The 22420-nt window shown below is 35.0% G+C and overlaps 1 protein-coding gene across 3 annotated transcripts in view; it reads right to left on the bottom strand.

Moving 5' to 3' along the window:
* LOC311619157 (solute carrier organic anion transporter family member 1B3-like) overlaps window positions 1-21654 on the bottom strand; it is a 41485-nt gene extending 19831 nt beyond the window's left edge. Inside the window, exons 1-8 of one of the 3 annotated variants that reach the window (XM_084877235.1) lie at window positions 21588-21654; window positions 18281-18429; window positions 13776-13917; window positions 11567-11699; window positions 8126-8244; window positions 7441-7587; window positions 6752-6850; window positions 3625-3867 (exon numbers count right to left, since the gene is read on the bottom strand). In XM_084877235.1, coding sequence (XP_084733361.1) covers window positions 3625-3867; window positions 6752-6850; window positions 7441-7587; window positions 8126-8244; window positions 11567-11699; window positions 13776-13917; window positions 18281-18364 — 967 coding nt within the window. In that variant the 5' untranslated portion in view covers window positions 18365-18429; window positions 21588-21654. Of the gene's footprint in view, window positions 1-3624; window positions 3868-6751; window positions 6851-7440; window positions 7588-8125; window positions 8245-11566; window positions 11700-11950; window positions 13328-13775; window positions 13918-18280; window positions 18430-21587 lie in introns of those variants that run through there. The other 2 variants (XM_084877236.1, XM_084877237.1) reach the window with 2 other exon arrangements.
* Between the last annotated feature and the right edge of the window lie 766 nt (window positions 21655-22420).

Here is a 22420-nt window from a genome sequence, read left to right on the forward strand (position 1 = left end):
CAATGGAAACTAAAGAGAAAGTAAACAAATGGGACTACATAAAATAAAAAGCTTCTGCACAACAAAAGAAACCATCAACAAAACAAGAAAGCCCAATACATGGGAGAACATATTTGCCAACAATATTTCAGTAAGGGTTTAATCTCCAAAATTTACATAGAACTCATACAATTTAACAAAAGGAAGATAAATGATCCAATCAAAAAATGGGCAAAGGACCTAAAACGACAATTTTTGAAAGAGGACTTACTAGTACAGAGGGCTGAGTGACATATGAAAACATGCTAACAGTCACTAATCAGTTGAGAGATACAAATCAAAAACAACAATGAGTTACCATCTCACACCTGTCAGAATGGCTATCATCAACAAATCAACAAAGGACAAGTGCTGGTGAGGATGTGGAGAAAAAGGAACCCTCATGCACTGCTGGTGGGAATGCAGACTGGTGCAGCCACTGTGGAGAACAGTATGGAGTTTCCTCAAAAAGTTAAAAATGGAACTCACATTTAACCCAGTAATTCCACTTCTAGGACTATATCCCAAGAAACCAGAAACACCAGTCAGAAAGAATATATGTACCCCTATGTTCATAGCAACTCAATTTACAATAGTCACGATTTGGAAACAACCTAAGTGCCCATCGGTAGATGAGTGGATTAAAAAACTGCGGTACATTTACACAATGGAATATTATGATGCTATAAAAAAAAAGGAACTTTTACCATTTGCAACAGCATGGATGGAATTGGAGAGCATTATGCTAAGCAAAATAAGTCAATTGGCAAAAGAAAAATATCATATGATCTTATTCATATGTATAGGATATAATAATCAACATAATTTGATGAACAAGAATAGATCCAGAAACAAATGGCAGGGGATGGCATGGTGGGGGGGTTGGTTAGAGATAAACCAAAGGACTTGTATGCATGCCTATTAGCTTAACCAATGGACATAGACACTTAGGTGGTAGGGGCTTGCCTGGTGTAGGTATGGCTATTGGGAGGGGTCAAGCAGGGGAAAATGAGACATATGTAAAACTTTAGACAATAAATAAATGAAATGAGTTGTGACATTGGGTCAAAAGAATTGAAGCAGATGAGTTCACCAAATCATTGCATCTTTGAGGTGGATAGGAACTTGGGTGTTGTCTAATCTGAATTTCCACACAATCATGATTCATTATATATCTTCAGTAGTTAGATCAATACAAGTGACATTAAGCTAACAATCTCAGAAATAAGTTTGGATAATTCTTATTGTTTATGATTTTTTTAACAATTGTTTTTGTAATTAACTAAAATATTTCTTTATTTCTTTCTAAACAACTAGTCTTATTTTTTTTACAATTGTTTTTGTAATTAACTGAAATATTTCTTTATTTCTTTCTAAACAACTAGTCTTTCTAAACAATATATATAACAAAGCCAATATTGTTTTTTCTAAGTGTTCTTAGTTATCACATCTATTCCTAGCAACACATAATTAAGGACCTCTTTTCTGATCACTATCTTATAAACACAATTGGTCATATAGATGATGTTTACAACTGTTCTATTTTTGCATATCCATCATCCTCTCCATTCTGTTTGGGCTCACACTCAACCAAGTTCCTTATAGGTTTAGTCAATCCGCTACTTTTCATTGCTTTGATTTGGTACAGTGGAAACAGCAAACTGCAGCTCGCTAGCCACATGTGGCTCTTAGGCCCCTTGAATGTGGCTCTTCCACAAAATACCACGACCTGGCCAGTCTATTTTGAAAAAGTGGAGTTAGAAGAAGTTGAAGTTTAAAAAAGTTGGCTCTCAAAAGAAATTTCAATTGTTGTACTGTTAATATTTGGCTCTGTTGAGTTTGCTAACCACTGGCCTAAACCAAGTGAAGTTTTCTTGGTATTCTATTTTTAGTATATATGTTACATTTCAGAAACTTCTAACTCAGTGATGTGCTGGTAAATGTTTAGCAACTGAGACTTGGGAAAACAAGGCCTGATTTGTAGTATTTCCAAATTTCCAAAGTAATAAATGGTAAATTCTCCCACAATGTCCCATTTCAAGCTTTCAGTGTAGCTGAAAAATGAACCGTCCTCTCCCACAAGCCAATACAAACTGGCTCCATCACACCACTGATTTTGGATTAGAATGATGGGGAGGATAAAGTAACAATCAAGTGAGTGAGTGTAGAATTGGTGAGAGGGAGTGCTTGGGTACACCTAAGAATATTGAATTCGCTTCAACTTTAACTTGAAAAGGTTGTCAAGGGTTTGGGCATTACCCTTGCTTTAGTTTTTATGTCCCACCGTTTCTGTGCAATGTGAAAACTGCACTAGAACCTCCTTGTGTCAACCACCTTGCTCTGAATGCTGTTAGTCGTTGTCCAGACTATTGCTCTTAACTTGTTTTCCATTAGCCCTCAGGGCGTATGTTTGAAAGGACCAGCACTATCACATGGTGGAGAATCATTATTCACTTGACTGACCTCGATAATCTTAACTACTACTATTGCTTCTGCTCCATTTTAAAAAAGAGAGGAAGAAAGAGGGTCAGAGAGTCAGAAACATTGATGAGAGAGAAACATCGATCAGTTGCCTCCAGCACACCTCCTACTGGGGATGTGCCTGCAACCAAGGCACATGCCATTGATTAGAATCCAACCTGGGACCTCTCAGTCCACAGGCTGACGCTCTATCCACTGAGCCAAACCAGTTAGGGCTCTGCTCCATTTTTTAAATATTTACATAAGCAAACTTCTGTTCTATGATTACCAAGAAAAAAAGTCTTACTCTAATTATATAGAGGGAGACCTCTGTCTTTCTTCTCCTTATTCCATCTTTCCATGTAAGAATAATAAACTTGCCCAATTTATAGGCACTCATAATTTCTTTCAAAAAATAATATATTTTTATTTATTTCAGAGAAGAAGGGAGAGGGAGAGAGATAGAAATACCAATGATGAAAGAGAATCATTGATTGGCCACCTCCTGCACACCCTATACTGTGGATTGAGCCTGAAACCTGGGCATGTATCCTGATTGAGAATCAAACCATGACTTCCTGGTTAATAGGCTGATGCTCAACCACTGAGCCACACTGACCGGGTTTATAATTTCTCGCATTTAACTTTACCATAGTACTTAAAGATTCTATTGCAAGTGTCTATATGCTTCTTGGTACAATCCACTAGATTGTAAATTCTTGGAAAACAGAGGCAACATTTTATCTTCAAGGCATAGTTCGGTGCCTGGTACCATTTGTGAATAAGTGAATGAATGAATGATATATGACAGTCCTTTTAACCCTCATAGTTTACAGCATATTATTTTGAAATGAATATATATTGATACTTTCTAGTTTTAGAAGCAACAGATACTTTTAGTCTTTGGTTGGCTTCTCTCTGCTAAACACCACACACCCAATCCTTTTCTCTTCAGAGAGTAATATATCAGTATTCAGAAAACATTTACTAACGTTAGTAGGGTTTTAGAACAATAATTCAGCTCAATTTAGTGCAGAAGAAAGCCAACTCTAGATGATTTGAGTATGACCTACTATTTTGGAATACTCACTCCTCCCTTTCACTGGGATTAACAATTCCCAACGACAATACATATGAAATACTTACCAGTTATGTTTTCAGTCACCTTTTGCCCAGAGTCTATTGGAATAGTCATTTGACTCCTTTCTTCATTTGTTTTAAACACATGCAAAGATACTGAAACTTTCCTTTTTTTCTGTGGTTTATCCAGATTTTTGGGCAGGAAAAAAAATGGTATGGAAGACATAACGGATAACAGTCCAGCAAAAAGGAAACTAAGCCACCAAGCACCAACCCAACGAGAGTCCTGAGGAGTGATTCTGATTTTGCCTATAATAAAGAATTAGAATAGGATAATAAAAATTATTTTAAAATACAGTAAATTCTGGGCAATAGTGGTAATGATTGCTCTCCTTTGATAAACATTTTATCAGTTTGAGACTCTATTTTTTAAACTATATTTTATTGATTTTTTACAGAGAGGAAGGGAGAGGAACAGAGAGCCCGAAACACAGATGAGAGAGAAACATTGACCAGCTGCCTCTTGCACACCTCCTTACCGGGGATGTGCCCGCAACCAATGTACATGCCCTTGTCTGGAATCGAACCTGGGACCTTTCAATCCACAGACCGAAGCTCTATCCACTGAGCCAAACCAGTTTCGGCTCTATTTTTTTTTCATACTTTGTCATCTCTTAAATTAGGATAGGCCCCAATTTAATGACATCATATGATTTCTGTTGTCCAGGAATCAAGCCATGTCATTGCCTGAGCTGGTGTGGACTTGGTAGCTTTTCTGGTGACATGACTGGACAATTGCCATCATTGAACCTTTAAGCCTGCAAAGTGTTGAAGTATCAGTTATGAAAGGCATATAAACCCTTGTTATTGGCTGAAAACTATTGGCACCATCTGCTGAGGTTAAGAAAGCACCAGCAATGATATTTACAGAACTTGGCAAGAATTTCTCAGAGTCAATCATGGGAGTTTCCTCCCTCCTCTCTCCTCCTCCAGAAACCTGCATTTCCAATTCTTGGACAGCACAGCATTCATGAGTAATATGTACCACTATATCTAAACAAATATAAGTGAGCTATTTCAGCAAGCATAAAGTAAACATTCTAAGTCGTAAACATTCTAAGTTTGAAGTTGTGCTTCAAACTTCTATGATATGTGTGTGTGCATACCCAGACACATGCACACACACATCATAGAAGATTGAAGCACAATAATATTAGAGCTACACTTGGATCTATCAGAAAACTTAGTGAAGAAACATTGACTTGATTTAAAACTGTATAGAAATAAATTATCCATTCTATTTCATGAAGTACCTTTCAAGTATGCACAGATCTGGGTTAGAATTGATTTACATGATCATATTGTTTCATAATCAGCAACTCTGACAGATTTTGTGAAACGATTGGTAAAAACAGTGACTCCATTTATATGCTAATTATTCATCTGTCAGAAATGTCATTTTAAAAAATATATTTTATTGATTTTTTTACAGAGAGGAAGGGAGAGTTAGAAACATCGATGAGAGAGAAACATCAATCAGCTGCCTCCTGAACACCCTCTACTGGGGATGGGCCTGCAATCAAGGTACATACCCTTGCCTGGAACCGAACCTGAGACTCTTCAGTCCACAGGCCAACACTCTATCCCCTGAGCTAAACCGGTCAGGGCCAGAAATGTCATTTTGATAGCATTTTTCTTGTTCTATCACTGTCTACATACAGGAACTAGAAGTCACAATATAACTAAACATGGCGTATTGAAGTATTTTCCTTAGCTCACACACTGTCTTAAAATTTTTTTTTTAATTCTACAGAAAAATATTGATTAAAAAAAAACTAATCAGAATATCTTGTTAAAGCTGGATCCAGATTTCTGCATGAAAAGAATAGCTTGAGGCTGACTATCTATTTTATCATATATCTACATCATAGTCATGGCTGAATAAGAGATGTAATAAGATCTAAGCATTCAGCTGTAGAAATGGAATCAACAAGAATTCTAAAATATTGTGAGTAGTGATTTCTGATTATAAAAAAGAGGTTACAAAATAATTATCCTAAAGACTTTAACAATTTATTTCTGTATTCCTAGTGATAAAAACAATTATGTACGTGGAAGTATATGAGTAGAAATGTACAGAAAGTGAACCTAAACTCTAATTACATTTCCAAAATAAATGTACAACATTTCAACAAATAATAGCTTTAGCTTTATATTATAAAACACCTTCAAGTTTGTGGTTATTGTTGGTCTACTCTACTGTGATGTCTACTCCATTATGGAAATAAACACTTTGATCTCCTTGGAGATCTGTTCAAGTCCTGGTGAGATAGAAAATAAGATTTGTTTATTCACACACCCTAATTACTTGTTATATGTGAAGTCAGAGACCATCCTGATATGTTCTAAAAGAGATGACAGGTAAGTGCACTAATGTTTATGGCTAATTATATAAAGGCTACAATAAAGGCATGCTCTTGGTGACTAGTAGGTGCAAATAATTTGGGGCCATATGGTTTCTCTGAAAAGGGTGTAGTAAGTTTTCTCTGAACAGGAGCCACATTTGGAAAAGATTTTAAAAACTATGCAAACAGAAAATGGAGAGAAGGTTTTCCAAGGATAAATGCAGGGAAGCGATATTAAAGGGCATATTTGAGAAATCTGAATATGCAATTATTTTGGATGAGCTAATCTTAAGCAAATTTGTTAAAACAATTTTTATTATATACTTAGTATTACAAGTTGGTGTAGACAGGAGATGAATTTATTTTTATTCTGGTTATTAATTTTTTTTAAAGGAATGGGTATTTTATTTTTATTTTTGTTTATCCTCACCCAAAGATATTTTCCCATTGATTTTTAGAGAGAATGGAAGAGAGAGGGGAAGGCAGAGAGAAATAGGGATGTGAGAGGAACATATTGATTGAATGAGCCCTAACCAGGGCCTGGGCCGGGAAGGAGCCTCAACTGAGGTACATGCCCTTGACTGGAATCGAACCCGGGACCCTTCAGCCAACATTCTATCCACTGAGCCAAACCAGCTAGGGCTATTCTGGTTATTAGTACATTTATTTCTTATCAGTAACTTTTGATTGTCAACAAAGGACTATTGAAAGAATTAATTAAGTTATTTGTGAATGATGTCTTATACTTGGAAAGCATTATCATGTTACCTTGTTCTGATTATACTTACTCAGATCTACATATCCAATATCCACATACATCTTAGAAAACACAGATCCCACTGTAAAGCCAAGGATTGGACCAATCATTGCTATTGAAAGCAAAATACCTGAAAATATTACAAAACTATTTTATCAGGTGCCAGAAATGCATGGTTCTTATTCAATATGTTTTTAAAGGTAACATTATACAATACATTTTTTCCAAATAAAAATTTAAAAAAATATTTTTATTGCTTTTAGAGAGGAAGTGAGGAGAGAGAGATAGAAACTTCAATGATGATTGAGCCCGCAACCCGGGCATGTGCCCTTGATCAGAATCAAACTTGGGACCCTTCAGTCTGCAAGCCGACTCTCTATCCATTGAACCAAACCAGCTAGGGCTCCAAATAAAACTTTGAATAAATAAAAGAATGGTTGATGGTGATTGCCAGGGGATGGGGGTGAGGAGAGGTGGAGGAGAGTTTGAGGGGATAAATGGTGATAGAAGGAGACTTGACTGGAGGTGATGAGCACACAATACAACATACAGACGATGCATTATATAACTGTGCACCTGAAACCTGTATAATTTTGTTAAGCAGCGTCACCCAATAAATTTAATAAAAAGTAATAAAAAGAATAAATTAAGAAACCCTATTATTTCAATGGAAGACGCAGGGAAAGTAATCATAGAATCTAATATTGTTCTGTACATTACCCATATAAAAAGAAGTCTCTCCTTCTTTAGCAAAATCATCCAGGTAAGAAATCCCTAAGGGTTGTATGGGGCTTTCTCCAATTCCACGAAGCAAATTACCCATTAGGACATATACCCATACATATGAGTCAGAATCCTTTTCCCAACCTATGTAGGCAAGAGAGTGTTTTATTTTAATCAGATATTCATATTTTTGTTCTTTACTATATTGAAAATTAACCTCCAAAGAGTTATACATTTCCAGTAAAACATCAATGTATCTTTTCCTCTACCTCATTTATTTTTAATCTTTTCATACTATGTAGACAAATCTTTAATGGGTGTTATAATTTGTAATTATATATTATGATTTGTGTTTTAATAGGTAAAAAAAATCTTGGTGTGACAATTTCCCATTTGTTTCACAAAAAGTAAAGTTACATTTTAATACATGTATTCACTTCCCTCTTTATTTTAAATGCACATATTTTTTCTTATTTCCTACCAAAATATTACTCTTTTTTATTTTTCTGAAAGCTCTTTACATATTATATTGTATATTAACACTACTGTAAAATGCAAGTGTTTTTTTCCTATTTGTTTTAAATCAATTTTGCTAATCATTTTTACAATTATAATTTAGTTGATAAATTTTAGAATATTTATTAGTGATGTTAATATTCATTAGTGTCAATTCAATTCTTACCTTTTCCCTCTTTCTCAGGTGATGTTTCGTGTAACAGATTTTGATTAATAGAACAGGTTGCTAAGCTTGATGTTGAGTTCTCTTGTGGATTAATATAGGCTTCTTTAGAATACCTGTAACTATAAGAACATCATTAGATTTAACTTTTTAAAATGTTTATTGATTTTAGAGAAAGAGGAATACAGAGAAAGAGAGAGAGATAAACATTAATTCACTATTGCACCCACCTATGCATATATGCATTTACTGATTGACTCATATATGCCCTAAGAATTGAACCTGAAACATTGCCATATCAGGACAAAGCTCCAACGAATTGAGTTACCAAGGCAGGGCTAGATTTAAATTTTTATTTGGTTACTGAATATTTTTACTTTTCCCAGAAATACAGAGAAATTTTCCTCTTTATTTGCCCCACTCTCCTCTCCAAATAATATGAATTCTTTTTGTCCACTTCCCAGCTTCTATCTTAGGTGATGAATGAAAGTGATATGGGGGTGTTCTCTAAGCAATAGCATTTACTACTCCTCAGGCAAGGATTATCATATTACTACCATCCCAGGAGTGTTTATAAACTGGTCAAGGTGTGAAATATCTTGGTTTTATGCCTTTTTTAAAAAAACAACAACAACAATCTTCTTACTGAACCTTCCATCCCTTTGAATAATCTTCAAAGATAGTCACAATTTAAACTATCTGATGAACTTTATAACATTTAATAAGCTTCGGAATACTTTTTTTCCAAATCAATCAGTAATACATACTAACTCAGAATAACTCATTATTCTATCAATAATTTGTTATATTTTCTTTCATAAACACACACACACACACACACACACACACACACACGCACTCATAAGCCTGACTCTTCAATCTTAGTTTAAAAAGTTCTAATTCATTTTCATTTAATGTGGAAGAACTTAAGAATAACAGTTGATAGAGCTAGAATGGGGACTATCTGATATCCAAAAACAGTGAGGCACCTCATGAGCTCCAAGGACAGCCTACTATATGCTAGGTATTATACTCAGCTCCAACAAACAAACAAACAAACAAACACAGCCTAGAGATAAATCATAGTTTTTATACTTAAGGAATCTGACACTCTCTAATATGAGCATATATGATTCAAATGATAAATTTAATACACCAGATCCTGAGTTGTCACAAGAAAAAAGGAATGATACACTTTACTTCAGGTCAAGGGAATTAGATTAGAGAATACTTCTCAGTGAGGATGACATGTGAGATGAATCTTGAAGTTGGATAGGAGTTTAATAGCTAGATAAAGTATTCAAGATAGTAAGAAACACCATGGAAAGCAGTATAAAATGAAGTTAGGAAGATAGATAAGGACTAAATCAATGAACAACCTGTATATGTAAATGAGTATAGATATTAATCCATAGGGAAGCAGTATTCAATATTTTTTACTGTGACCAACAGTAAGAAATGCATTTTGTACCACAATCACAATATGTACATATGCACACACATTGCACACTAACAACCGAAAGTTTCAATCAACAATATTTGTTTCTATTCACATTGTATATTCTTCTATTTTATTCAATTCAATCCTATCCTATTGCTGGCTTCAATAATTAATTGAATCAACTTTTTGGTCCACTAGTAGTTCAAAATCTGAAGTTTAAAAAAACACTTCTTTTAAAAATGGGAGTTTTAAGCAGGGATAAAATAATTAAATTTGCATTTAAAAATGAATACTCTAATATAGAATATGAGTTAGAATGGAAGCTATACAGGCAGCAAAACCATCCAGACCAGAAAGAAGGGAAGCCTCAAGTAGGGTTGGGACAATGGGATGAGAGGATGGTACAACTTTGACAGATAGACAGAATAAGCAAGATTTCGTGACCACTGGTCATTTGTTGTTGAAATAAAGAAAAAGTCTAGGATGAATGAAGCCCTTGACTTTGGTTTGAGTTTCTTTGTGGGTAAATTTGAATCATGGAAAGAGTGAATGTAAAAAATCTGAGCTGATTTTGGTACAGGGATGAATTCAGTGATTAATATATGGATGGGAAATGCTTGTAGGATGTTAAATTGGAGATGCTCATGAGGTGGTTGATTATTTAGATCTTGAGTGTAAGGAAAAGTCACCATGCATAGGTGACAGTTGCATTTAATGCATACAATCCATATGAATCATCTGGAATGAAAAGTGAAGGAGATTAAAGAGGGAATTTAGGGGATAACTGATAGTCTGGTGTCAGCAGCTGAAGAAAAAGGTGAGCATGATGAAGAAACCACAAAGATAGAAAATAAGTCAAGAGAAAATAATGCAGTGAAAATCAAAAGGAGAAGTCCCAGGAAGAAGAAGGTGCTTATGAAAGTCAAATATGGGGTGTGTGTGAATTAATATGGAACTAAAGGCATGATTGTTGGCTTTGGCAATGAGTAGGTAATTAATGATTTTAGCAGAAATTGCTTGTTGTCTCTCTTTCCACTGTAATAGAGGGTGGGATTTTTAGCTAGTAGCATGCCAATTTGGAATAAAGTTTGTTTTTTCTAATGTCTTCATATCTGGATGTGAAACATAAATAAGTTTTGGCCAATGTGAAGTCAGTGGAAGGGCTGTGCTTCCAAAAATATTCCCTAACTCCCAGGCTGTGTACACTCTGTTCCTTCTCCTTGTTCTTCCCCTTCCTCTGTCCTGTTGCCTGGAACAAGGTTGCCACAATTTGGACCACTGCAGAGCAATATGATAAAAGGAGGCACGGAGTTACCATCCCTGGAACAGCTACACTAACTTTGTGTGTGAAAAATAAACCTCTATCTTATTTAAACCACCTCTGTTAATATCTGACTCTAGGTTTTTATTATTTATTTATTTCAGAGAGGGAGAGAGAGAGAAACATCAATGATGACAGAGAATCCTTGATCGGCTGCTTCTGCATGCCCCCTATAGAGACTCGAACCCACAACCCAGGCATGTGCCCTGACAGAGAATTGAACCGTGACCTCCTGGTTCTTAGGTTGATGCTTAACCACTGAGCCATGCCGGCCAGGCCTGACTCTAATTTTAATTACACAGTCATCTTAGGAAGGACACTCTCAATGGCTATGGTACTAGAGAAACTCATATTATTCCAGTAGGTTGAGTGGTGAAGTTTATTGAATATATAAAATCCTGTAGGCAAAGGTGTGAATATACTAAAAAATCATAGAGATTTTAGTTATTTCTGATAAAACTGTACACTTTATTCAACGCTATTTACATTTCAAATTCAGTGAAAGCCAGGGCATCTAATGCAATGAGTTAACTATTAAATACAAAATAAACTTTATTTCTACACATACTTAGTGGGTATTGCTCTCAAAAGGTGACTGCTTATCTAAAAGGAAAAAATAATAATTCTACCATTAATTTACAAGTAAATGATAATTAACTGCACAGATCTGTTTAATACTTACTATCCCATGAAGAAATGTGGTAAAGCGGTCAAAATACTTCCAATGCCCATAATGAAGCAACCAATTCCAATTACTTTTGGTCTATGTAGTTTGGATCCAAAGTAACTCACAAACACAATCACAAACAAATTTCCTAGAAAGAGCACAACATCATTTTTATATGTTCACTATAGCAAAAACTGAGTCTAATTCTGTGCTCAGTAGAATGGAAGGCCCCAGAATGAACACACATAGAGAGTATGAAACATGGTATCATCCCTCAAAGACCATGCAATTTAATTGAGAAGATGAAACACACTTATAATAAACCACTCACTGTAAAGTTTTATGGTATCAATTATAAGGAGAATAGGTTTCAGATACAAAAAAAAGCTCTTGACTTACTTGAAATATTAGTGAAGCAATATTTTATTGCAGAATTTGGAGTTAACTGGATTGCACTGGAATGGAGAAAAATGGAGAAAAACTTTCTGACCTGAGGGAAAGGTATTCATTCATGCATTTATTTGTTCACTCTAGCATTCTTTAAATTCTAATTAAATACTTGCCATGGTTGGGATCCAGAGATACATAAAAATGAACCATGATATCGGATGATATCTGTCTGTCCTCAAGATGCTTACATACAAATGATGAAAACATACAAATAGACAGTACTATTAGACCACAAAAAGGGGGAGCTTAAATTAATTAAGGGTTTCAGAAAAGTTTCCTAGAGGAGGGGTCAGGAAATTGAATACTGAATATAAATTATTTACATGAAAAGGGGGAAAAAGAGCATTCCAAGTAGAGGGAGTCACAACCAATTCTGATCCATCTAAGCTACAAATATAATAACAAACAGACAACAACCAAGAATTACTGAACATTTGATGGGGAATAAAAAGCAGGAAATAAGAGCCACCAAAATGAACTGGCTGATAAAGTAACCTGTGAGGAAATAGTTAAAAAAAAACACACACACACAACAACAACAACAACAACAAACAAACTAGAAAGAGGAGAAACTGAAAAAAACCCATTTAGTGTTTTAGAGTTATGTGGATATCTGTAAAAGAAGAACAGAAAGCTAAAAACAATAAGAGAATAATAAAGTCTTATTAATTTAAAATACCATTAGAATGCACTTGGTGGGGCTTGATAGGATAAGATGAGAAACAGCATCAAATAATATTGTTGGAACATAAAGAAAAATGTAGAATTTTCGAAAGAAAAAATAGCCAGAAAATTTAATATTCATCATATACATGCTTCAGAAGAAAATGGAGGAGAAGAAAGAAATGTAAAACTGTAAAACAAATTCAGTGAAGTAAATGAAGTCTCGAGCCTTCAGATGAAAATTTCTCCACCATAAGTAATGTAAAAGCCATAATCCTGGGTGTATGCTGGTAAAATTTCTGAAATTCAGGAATCAAGAGGAGGTAACTGTCAGTGCTTGACAACGATACTGGTAATGATTTACCATACAACATTAGGTACATAAAACAGTAGATAAATGTTTTTAAATGTTCTGAGGAAAAATAGATTTTGAACTTTTAATTATATACTCAGACAAATCATCGCTTGACTATGATAGTAAAATAAAAGGAAAAATGGGCAGAGGCAATGAGTTCCAATTTATAAAATAAGATAAAATAATGTTCAATAATTATATAAACCCCTCATTACTATGAGAAAAATCTAAATCAAAATGAAGACAACAAAGCAAGGGTCTAAAAAAAAAACTTCTAACACAAATTTTATACCCAGTTAAACAGTAGAAACTTAATAAAGGTTCTTCTAAAACTGTTCTTCCCTCCTCAAATAATCAAACTAATAATTCTCTCTCCAATTAGAAAAAAAAAATTTTTTCCATTAGGGAATCTTGAGAGAGGGAAGGTAAAACCCTGAAAAGTATTTTTTTGTAAGTAATGAGATTGTATAAATCAGGATTTTTCAACCTCTATGCTATAGACATTCTGGGAGGGATGTCAATGTTGGGGCTGTTCTGTGTGCTGTAGGATGTTCAGTGCATTCCTGACTTTTACTGCAAGAGGCCATTAGCAGCCCCTCCCCCCTCAGTTATGACAACCCAAAATGTCTTCAGATGTTGCCAAATGGAGGAAAATTTATCCATTACTGAGAACCAGTGGTGAAGAGCATATATGGAAAGTTTTGACCTCTGTGAATCTGGTTACTAAGTAATAATCAAAAGAGAAATAAAACTTACCAATTTCAAAGCTTCCATCAATTAAGCCTGCAACAGAAGATGTTAAGTCAAATCTCCTTTCTATTTGGGTGATGGAACTTTTCATAATGGCTCCACTTAGTGCCCTGGAAATAAAGGTGAATGAGAGGGCTGCCAAGAATACCTAAGAAAAACAGAAGGGAAAGGAAAAATGCTTACTCACAGAACTACATGCTTATATGTCAATTAAAGTAGCCTTTCCTCTTTACTTAAAAACTTTATTTTATCATAAAAAACATAGCTTTCCTCTGTACCAACTGGTACTTCTTAGTCCTTTTTCAGTATAATGTTAGCATCGCTATACTAATAAAGCATCATTTTTTAACATGATTACAACATCGGATTTTTAAATTAATGTCATGAACTGATTGGTAAGAAACTAGATAATAGCCTGAGATGGCTATGATGATAAGCTATTATTCCCAAAATGAATAGTATATAGGCTAACTTTGAAGATAAAGACTACAAGTTCTCAAACATAGCACTATCAGGAAAGCAAGGTGAAAACAATGGAAAGTTTTCATTTATTAAACACCACTGCTATTGGAGAAATCCAAATTAAAATGAAGAAAACAAAGCAGTACATTTAATATTCTAAAAAGCATTTTTAAGCTCAGAGGTTATAGATGCTTTATTTTCAATTTCATGTTAACAAAATTTATTCATTTTTTTTGTTATACTGGTAAGTTCCTTTTGCTTCTAGTATGAAAATCTAATCTTGTTATGGATTACATGTTTCTGTCCCCCACTCAGTTCATACGTTGAAACCATAATCTCTTTATCATGTGAAACCCGCAAACTCTAATAAGGACAATAATCAATATTGTCCTTTTTAGAGTTTGCTTCTCTCTTTCCTTGCCATGCAAAGACCCTCCAAAAGATAACCATATGAAAATCAGAAAGTGGGTTCTCACCAGGACCCAGCCATGTTGGTACTCTGATCTCAGTCTTCCAATTCCCAGAACTGTGAGAAGTCAATTTAAGCTATTTAAACCACAGAGCCCACAGTACTCTGTTAGAGCAGGTCACGCAGACTTAGACAAGCCATTCTCATTACCTCCTATACTACCAGTGACTAGCATGGATTATTGCGTTAGCCTCCTAATAGATCTTTTTGCATCTGTTCTCATCTATACTCTTCTCAACACAGTATCTAGAAAAAGTCTTCCTAACTGAATATTAGATGGTGTCAACATTTCCTTTCCTCCCACCCCAGTCACAGCAATTTCTAGTCTTTCCAATGGCCTAGAGCACCCTAAATAACCTGGCCTCCCCACTGGATATCCCTTCCCCAGGATACTTCTTTTTACCTTTCTAATCGTATGCTCTGTTTCTCTCTCTCTCTCTCTCTCTCTCTCTCTCTCTCTCTCTCTCTCTCTCTCCCTTCCTCTCTCTTTAAAATTAATAAAAACATATCATCAGGTGAGAAGGAGAGAGAGAGAGGAAGAGAGGAAGAGAGAGAGAGAGAGAGAGAGAGAGAGAGAGAGAGAAGACCCAGAGAGCTTTCATGCATTTTTTCCAACATATAAAGACACAATGAGAAGACACCTATCTATGAATCAAGAAGTGGACCATTGTGTAAATGTACCATCTACACAATGGAATAGTACGCTGCTGTAAAAAAGAAGGAATTTTTACCATTTGCAACAGCATGGATGGAACTAGAGAGCATTATGTTAAATTAAATAAGCCAGTCAGAGAAAGGTAAATATTACATGATCTCACTCATTTTTGGAATATAATAAACAACATAATCTGAGGAACAAATATAGAATATTTACATACTCTATTCAGGGGTCCTCAAACTTTTTTAAGTGGGGGCCAGATCACGGTCCCTCAGAGAGCTGGAGGGCCGGACTATATGAACTACTAATTCCTACTGTAACACTGCCCAAAAAACCTGGCGGGCCGGATCAGACTCCTCTGCGGGCCGCATGTGGCCCGCGGGCCATAGTTTGAAGACCCCTGCTAGCAATTTCAGTCAAAAGTAATGGCAAAAAACACACACAAAACTATGGGTATACCAGGAGATATAGCATGAGAATATTCATATGTACATTATTTATAATATAAAATTCCTGAAAATAATCTAAATGCCCATAAATAAATAAATTATGATATATTCATATAGCAGCATTATATATAGCATTAAAATGTACAGATTACTTCTTTGTGAGTAAACAATTTAATAAGCAAATTGTATATATTTTTCATCTGTAATAGGGAGATAATAGCATCTGGCTGACAGAATTGGGGTAAGAAATTATGGTAGAAATTCAAGAAGTAAATAGAAGCAAATAAATTTAAGTAAAACACTAGAATAGTGCCTGGCATATAGTAAGTGTTCCATAAATTTTAGCTATTATTGTTACTATAGCTTCTCCGATTTTCATTATTGGCCTCCAAATAACTTTACATACACTACTAACTTAAAAAAAAATCCTCACCTGAGGATACCTTTCTTTTATTTTTTTTTTTTGAGACAGTGGAAGGAAGAGGGAGAAACAGAGAGAGGAAAAAAAAAAAACATTGATGTGAGAGAGACATATAATTGATTGCCTCCCACATGCACCCCGAACAGGGCTGGAAGCCTTCATCCAAGGCACATGCCTTTGACTGAAATTGAACCTGGGACCCTTCAGTCAGCAGGCCGACACTCTATCTACTGTACAAACCGACTAGAGCTAACTTGCTAACTTTTCTACAAATACTACAAGGGACCACTGTGTTTATTTGTTTCAGCCAGTTTGTTGTTGCCTTGCTATGCATGTGCAAATAAAATCACAGTAACCCTCAATATTTAAAAGCAGAAATAATCTAGCATAGCACATTACCCCCAGACAGAAGAACGTAATACAATTGCATTAACCAATACTTTTTCCTTGTGACTGCCATTCTGCTTAAATATTATTCAAATATTTCATCAGAACAGACTTTACCAGCAATCTCTAAAAACAAACAAAAGTCATCTTCCCTGCACAAAGTTAAAATAGACCTTATATAACTTATATAACATTACTGGAGTTGAAAATGATCTCTGTGGTCTTTTTAAAAAATTGAATTTATTGGGGTGATCTTGGTCTACAAAACCAGATAGGTCTCAAGTGTACATACACTCAACAAAACATCTTCACATTGCCTTGTGTGGCCATCACCCCAAGCAACATCTCTTTTCTTCCCCATTTTTCCCAGCCTGCCTTTGCCCATCTCCATCTCAGCTTGATAAGACAACAAATTTGACGGAGGAAAATTAAACCAGGAGTAAAAAGTCAGCTGTGATTTTTTAATTTCCTCACAACTTCCCTAATGGGGTTTAAAGGCTTTGACTTGGGTTTAAGGTTTTTCAATGTACTAGTTATGGGACATGAGGCAAATATTCAATGTCTTGTGAGTCTTGGTACCTTCAGGGAGTACATTTTCATGTCTATGAAGACCCCTCATGTGGTCTATATTATTTAGTGTCTCACAGTTTTGTGGCAAAAGCAAGATTATTACTTTTACTAACTTGCACATAGAAACAGTCAATGGCTTTCCTGTCAGCAACTAGGCCAGGTCTTTTGATTGTTACTGCAGATCTCTTTTCTATCAGACAATATATAAGTTATTAAAATAAGAAATGCTGGCCTCAGAATTTGGAAACAGCCTAGGTGCCCGTCAGCAGATGATTCGATCAAAAAACTATGGTACATCTACACAATGGAATACTATGCTGCCATAAAAAGAAGGAATTCTCATCATTTGCAGCAACCTGGATGGAATTGGAGAACATCATGCTGAGTGAAATAAGCCAATCAATGAAAGAGAAATACCACATGACCTCACTCATTTATGGATAATAAAGAACATTATAAACTGATGAACCAAAAGATAAATACAGAGACAGTAAAGCAACAAGCAGACTGTCAAATTACAACGGGGAGGGGAGGGAGATTTGGGGGAGATAATAGATCAACTGAAGGACTTGTATACATGCATATAAGTACAACCAATGGACATAAAACTCTGGGGAGGGAGGGTATGTATGGGAGGGAGGGGGGCAAAAAAAATCAATAAAATATATTAAAAAAAAAAAAAAAAAGAAATGCTGGCCTCTAAAAGGTCAGGACTACAAAGTAATTCACAAGACTGAGTAATCTTCTCTGGTTATAGGTCAATTGTAAGACTATTTTTACATATCCATTATCCAACAATTTTATTTTAATCACATTTACAAGTATCTTTTGGCCCACCAAGAACCAAGGAAAATATAACAAATTATCTCTAAATAGTTAACAACATTAGTAAACTCTTAGCCATCAGAAATATTACCAAAATATATTTTTTCAAATTTAAATGAAGATACGGATAACTCTTAATATTTCAATGTATGCTTCAGTTGAAAACTAATTTGAAGTATAATGCTCTTTTTTAAAGACTGGTAGCCTTTTATTTAAAGAAAAAATCTCCCTTTCACTTATTTTAGTTTGAAAACATGAAACTCATTCCACCTTGAATCCATCGCAGCATTTACTTTTTTCTTGCTTTGATGGTTGTGTCTCTGCTGTCTTATTTAAATCTTGATTTGGGTCCATCGTTGAACTCCAGGTATTATGTGACTTTTTTCAATCGTCCCCAATGTTTTGTCGAAAACAATGACCTATTCAGGAAGAAAGAGTTTAATTTATTTCACTTTGACAATATACAATTCAGAAATCAGAAAATCAAGGTCACCATCCATCAATCCATAAACCACTGATTCATTCAGGGTCTATTATTCTGTGCTAGGTGAATGTTGGCACACATTTACAAAACACAGAGTCCTAGCTTTAGGGAGATTATAATTTAGTTGAAAGATAAATTTATGGAAATAAATTAAAACAACAAACATATAAGATAACATAGAATTACATACTAGATTTGATGAACAAACACTTTAAAACATGTGAAGCTTACGTAACATACATACATCAGGCACATCAGAGCCTTCTTGCATTTGGAATAACAAACAGCACTTCAACATTATGCTTGGGAGCTGTTCTAACAGAAGAATCACCAACATAAAGCAGAGAAATATGGCACTAATAGACTATGTCATGAAATGGCTACCTGATTACAGTATGAGAGCTGAACAAGAAGGAAGAATCACATGTTTTTTCCCCCTCAACTGGGGACACGTGTGTTGGACAACTCAATTTTTTTTTTTTTGTCATTCTGTGCAGTATTGATTTGGGGGTTACAAATAAATTTTAATAAGTAGGCCTATTTGCAAATCCAGAATCTACAAATAATGAGGATTGCTTATATATATATATTATTAATTTATTCAACAAAGATGTATTGATTCCCTACCTTATAAATATATAAATATCATGAATATATAATGTATATTTATTGAATAATGTATAAATGATCACTATCTGAAAATATTACTACTTAAAAAATATATATTTGATTTTAGAGAGGAAGGGAGAGGGAGAGAGAGATATAAACATCAATGATGAGAATCATTGATCAGTTGCCTTCTGCACGCCTCCTACTGGGGATCAAACAACAACCTGAGCATGTGCCCTGATTGGGAATTGAACAGTAACCTCCTGGTTCATAGGTGGATGCTCACACACTGAGACACACCAGCAGGGTGAAAATATTATCACTTTTATGTCCGTGAATAACACAGGCATGACTGCAGAAACTCACACCTCTGTACATCTATGTTAATCTGTTATTCCACTTTTTTCCATGTGCTCCTGTGCAATTACTGAGTGGAGTGGAGAGAAGGTAAAATCAATAGTTGGGTGGCCCCAAAGTCATAAGCGGCCTTTTGATAAATTTCTTGTCATGTTTTTTCATCAACACCTCTTCCTGAATCTTTCAGGATATAAATATTAGAAAATAAAGTTGTGTTGCTTAATTCTATCATTGCAAATCTCTATGAGTGACTTGAAAAATGGGTAGTCACCGTTTAGCTTTAGGTTTCTATGTTGATTTTTGCTTACTGAACAAATATTCTTGTAAACTATCATCTCACCACTTTCAGCCTTGCTTTTTGCGATTGATTAAATTATGATTATCCTGTCTCTTGGCCTTTTTAATACCCTATGCATGCCATATGTGTCATCAAAATCTTTCAGAGGATCCTTATACCATACAAGATAAAATTCATGCTTTCTATTTGAGATACTTCACAAACTAAACACAGCCTTTACTTTTAGTTTTATTTCCCAAATACCCCACCCACAAGCATCTTTAGCCACATGAAACCACTGTCCCTAGAACAAAAAGTTCCATCCCTCTATATGTTTCCTCTGAACCTGTAAGGTTCAGGGTTCCTCACCTCTTGATTGTAATTCTGGCCCAAGTTTCCTCTTAGATATGCTCCCAGTTACTCCCCATTGAAATAACTTCTCCCATTCTGTGGCTCCCTGGAGTATATGCCCTGTAAAGGAGTCATTACTCTTCCTGCATTTCAGTCCATATTTCTCTCCTAGATATTGGGGAAAATATCCAGAAAAAAAAAGTTGGAAATGCAGGCAACTTTACCCTGATTTCTTAGACTGATTAAATTGTAATAAGTAACTACAGAGCAATTAGAAATTTGGCCAATCAATATGGGCTTGGCTTTAAGCCTGAAAACGTAGTTTTCTGTGGACATATATTTTTCCCCCTGAGAGTTGCAAACAAATGATATATGAACGAATTTTATGTTTAAAAGATAGGAGCACAGGCATTCAGATATAGCATTGCAACTCTTTCCTCCCTGAGCGGAACAGCCCAGTTCTGCCTAATTTGATTGGGGTGGAGCAGAGGGCAGACTCTCACCAGTCCCTGCTTATCTCTGTAAAGCATTTCTATCTGAGGGATCGATCGTAGAAAATCTGTGTAAGCAGGTGTCACAACTTCTACATTGTACTTGTGAAAGTAAGGAGAAAAAATGGAAACAGCACTGACTTCTCAGCCCTTTTATATAGGGACTTCCCCCATCTTACTTTGACAATAATAATCGTCTTATTAGGTATCCACCTTCCTGAATGAGAGAAGGAACTAACATCTATTGAGTCCTTAGTTTGCATCAGAGACTGTGCTGAACACCCCCCACACACACACACACACACACACACTTTTAATAAGAGATAGAATGATCTGGAAAACCGTTCTTTTTTCTTCACCTTGAGTTAAACTTGAGTAGAAGAGAGGAAACAAGAGGTTGGCATATGACTTTGGGACACCTTCCATTTCTTGATGTATGTCAACTCACTCTCCACCCTACATTATATACAGTTAATATTGAATCTAAGAAATAGGGGTTAGGTCTAATAATTGCATAGAGTTAGTCAGAATAATTAACTTGTAACATATTTTGAGAAGATAACCTGGGTCCCATTTTCACACTTGAAATTCCAGTTCTCTAGAAAGTAATGGGAACAGAGTTCAAACTTTGTATTTAAATGATGAATATATGATTTTCTGTATTTTATTTTTAAGAGTATAAGAACCAGAGGCTCATCTATTTTAAGAAGGGATATTTAATAGGTTTTAAGTGTTTTGAACATAAGTGTATAGCAGCCATAGGAACAAAGTGTATAATATTTATCATGTCCATCAAAATACAGGATGTCCTCCCCAAAATGTATACATACTTTTACAGCTGATAGCTCAATTTTGAAAATGAAATGTATGTTAATAAACACTTCCTTTATAATTCGAAGTGTGTGTATACATTTTTGGGGGGGACATCCTATATTTTGTCCTTGAAATTTGTGGAATTTTCTCACATAGTAAAAAATTTTGAAATTAGAGAAACTCAAAGGCTCTTACCTGAACTCAGAGTCCTACAGCAGCAGCGAGAAGTCCATCCTTGTCACTGTTGTTAAAGTCTGTTTTTAAATAGTTAGTTGGCTTTTCTTTTTTATCAGTGCAATGATGATTAACCATCAGGTCATTGTCCTAGACAGATAGAAGAAAATTAACTAACTATTCTAAGAGACTGTTCCAGACTCCTGTATTTTAAAGATTATATTTGTCAGAATTCCTAAATTCTGTAAAAGTTAATTTATTATGCTTTGTTTTTGAGAATAACGTTGTTTAGTTAATTAAACTGGTTTCTTAAGATTTTTTTTCTTTAAATATACAAATGAAACCTATTATAAAACCCTTCCAAATAGAAAACAGTTCAAGGCCTTAAAAAAAAACAAGTCAACAGGTTACTTTAGCATCCAAAATATAAAACACACCTTTTTTTTTTTTTTTTGAAGGGAGGGAGAGAGAGTGAGAAATATCAATCTATTGCCTCACACATGTGCCCTGATTGAGGATCAAACCCACAACCTATGTATGTTCCCTGTCTGGGAATCAAACCAGCAACCTTGTGGTATGTGGAATGATGCTCCAATCAATTCAGCTACTGGCCAGGGTTAAAATAAACTCTTTTTGGTTGATATTTGGGGGTGAAGTTCTAATATGATGTGGATGGAAATTGCATGTCTCATATGAAATAGTAAATAACCAATTTATTAAAGGATAGGTTTTTCCAGTGATAAAATTTTAAAAAATAATATAAGTCAATACTTCACTTTATGATAGATTACATCAAAGCCTGAAGAAAGAAAGGCGAAATAGATTTCTTCTATTGACTTGGCTTTAGAGAAGAG

Source organism: Pipistrellus hanaki (assembly GCF_964339955.1).
Source record: "Pipistrellus hanaki genome assembly, chromosome: 3".
NCBI classification, from domain to species: domain Eukaryota; kingdom Metazoa; phylum Chordata; class Mammalia; order Chiroptera; family Vespertilionidae; genus Pipistrellus; species Pipistrellus hanaki.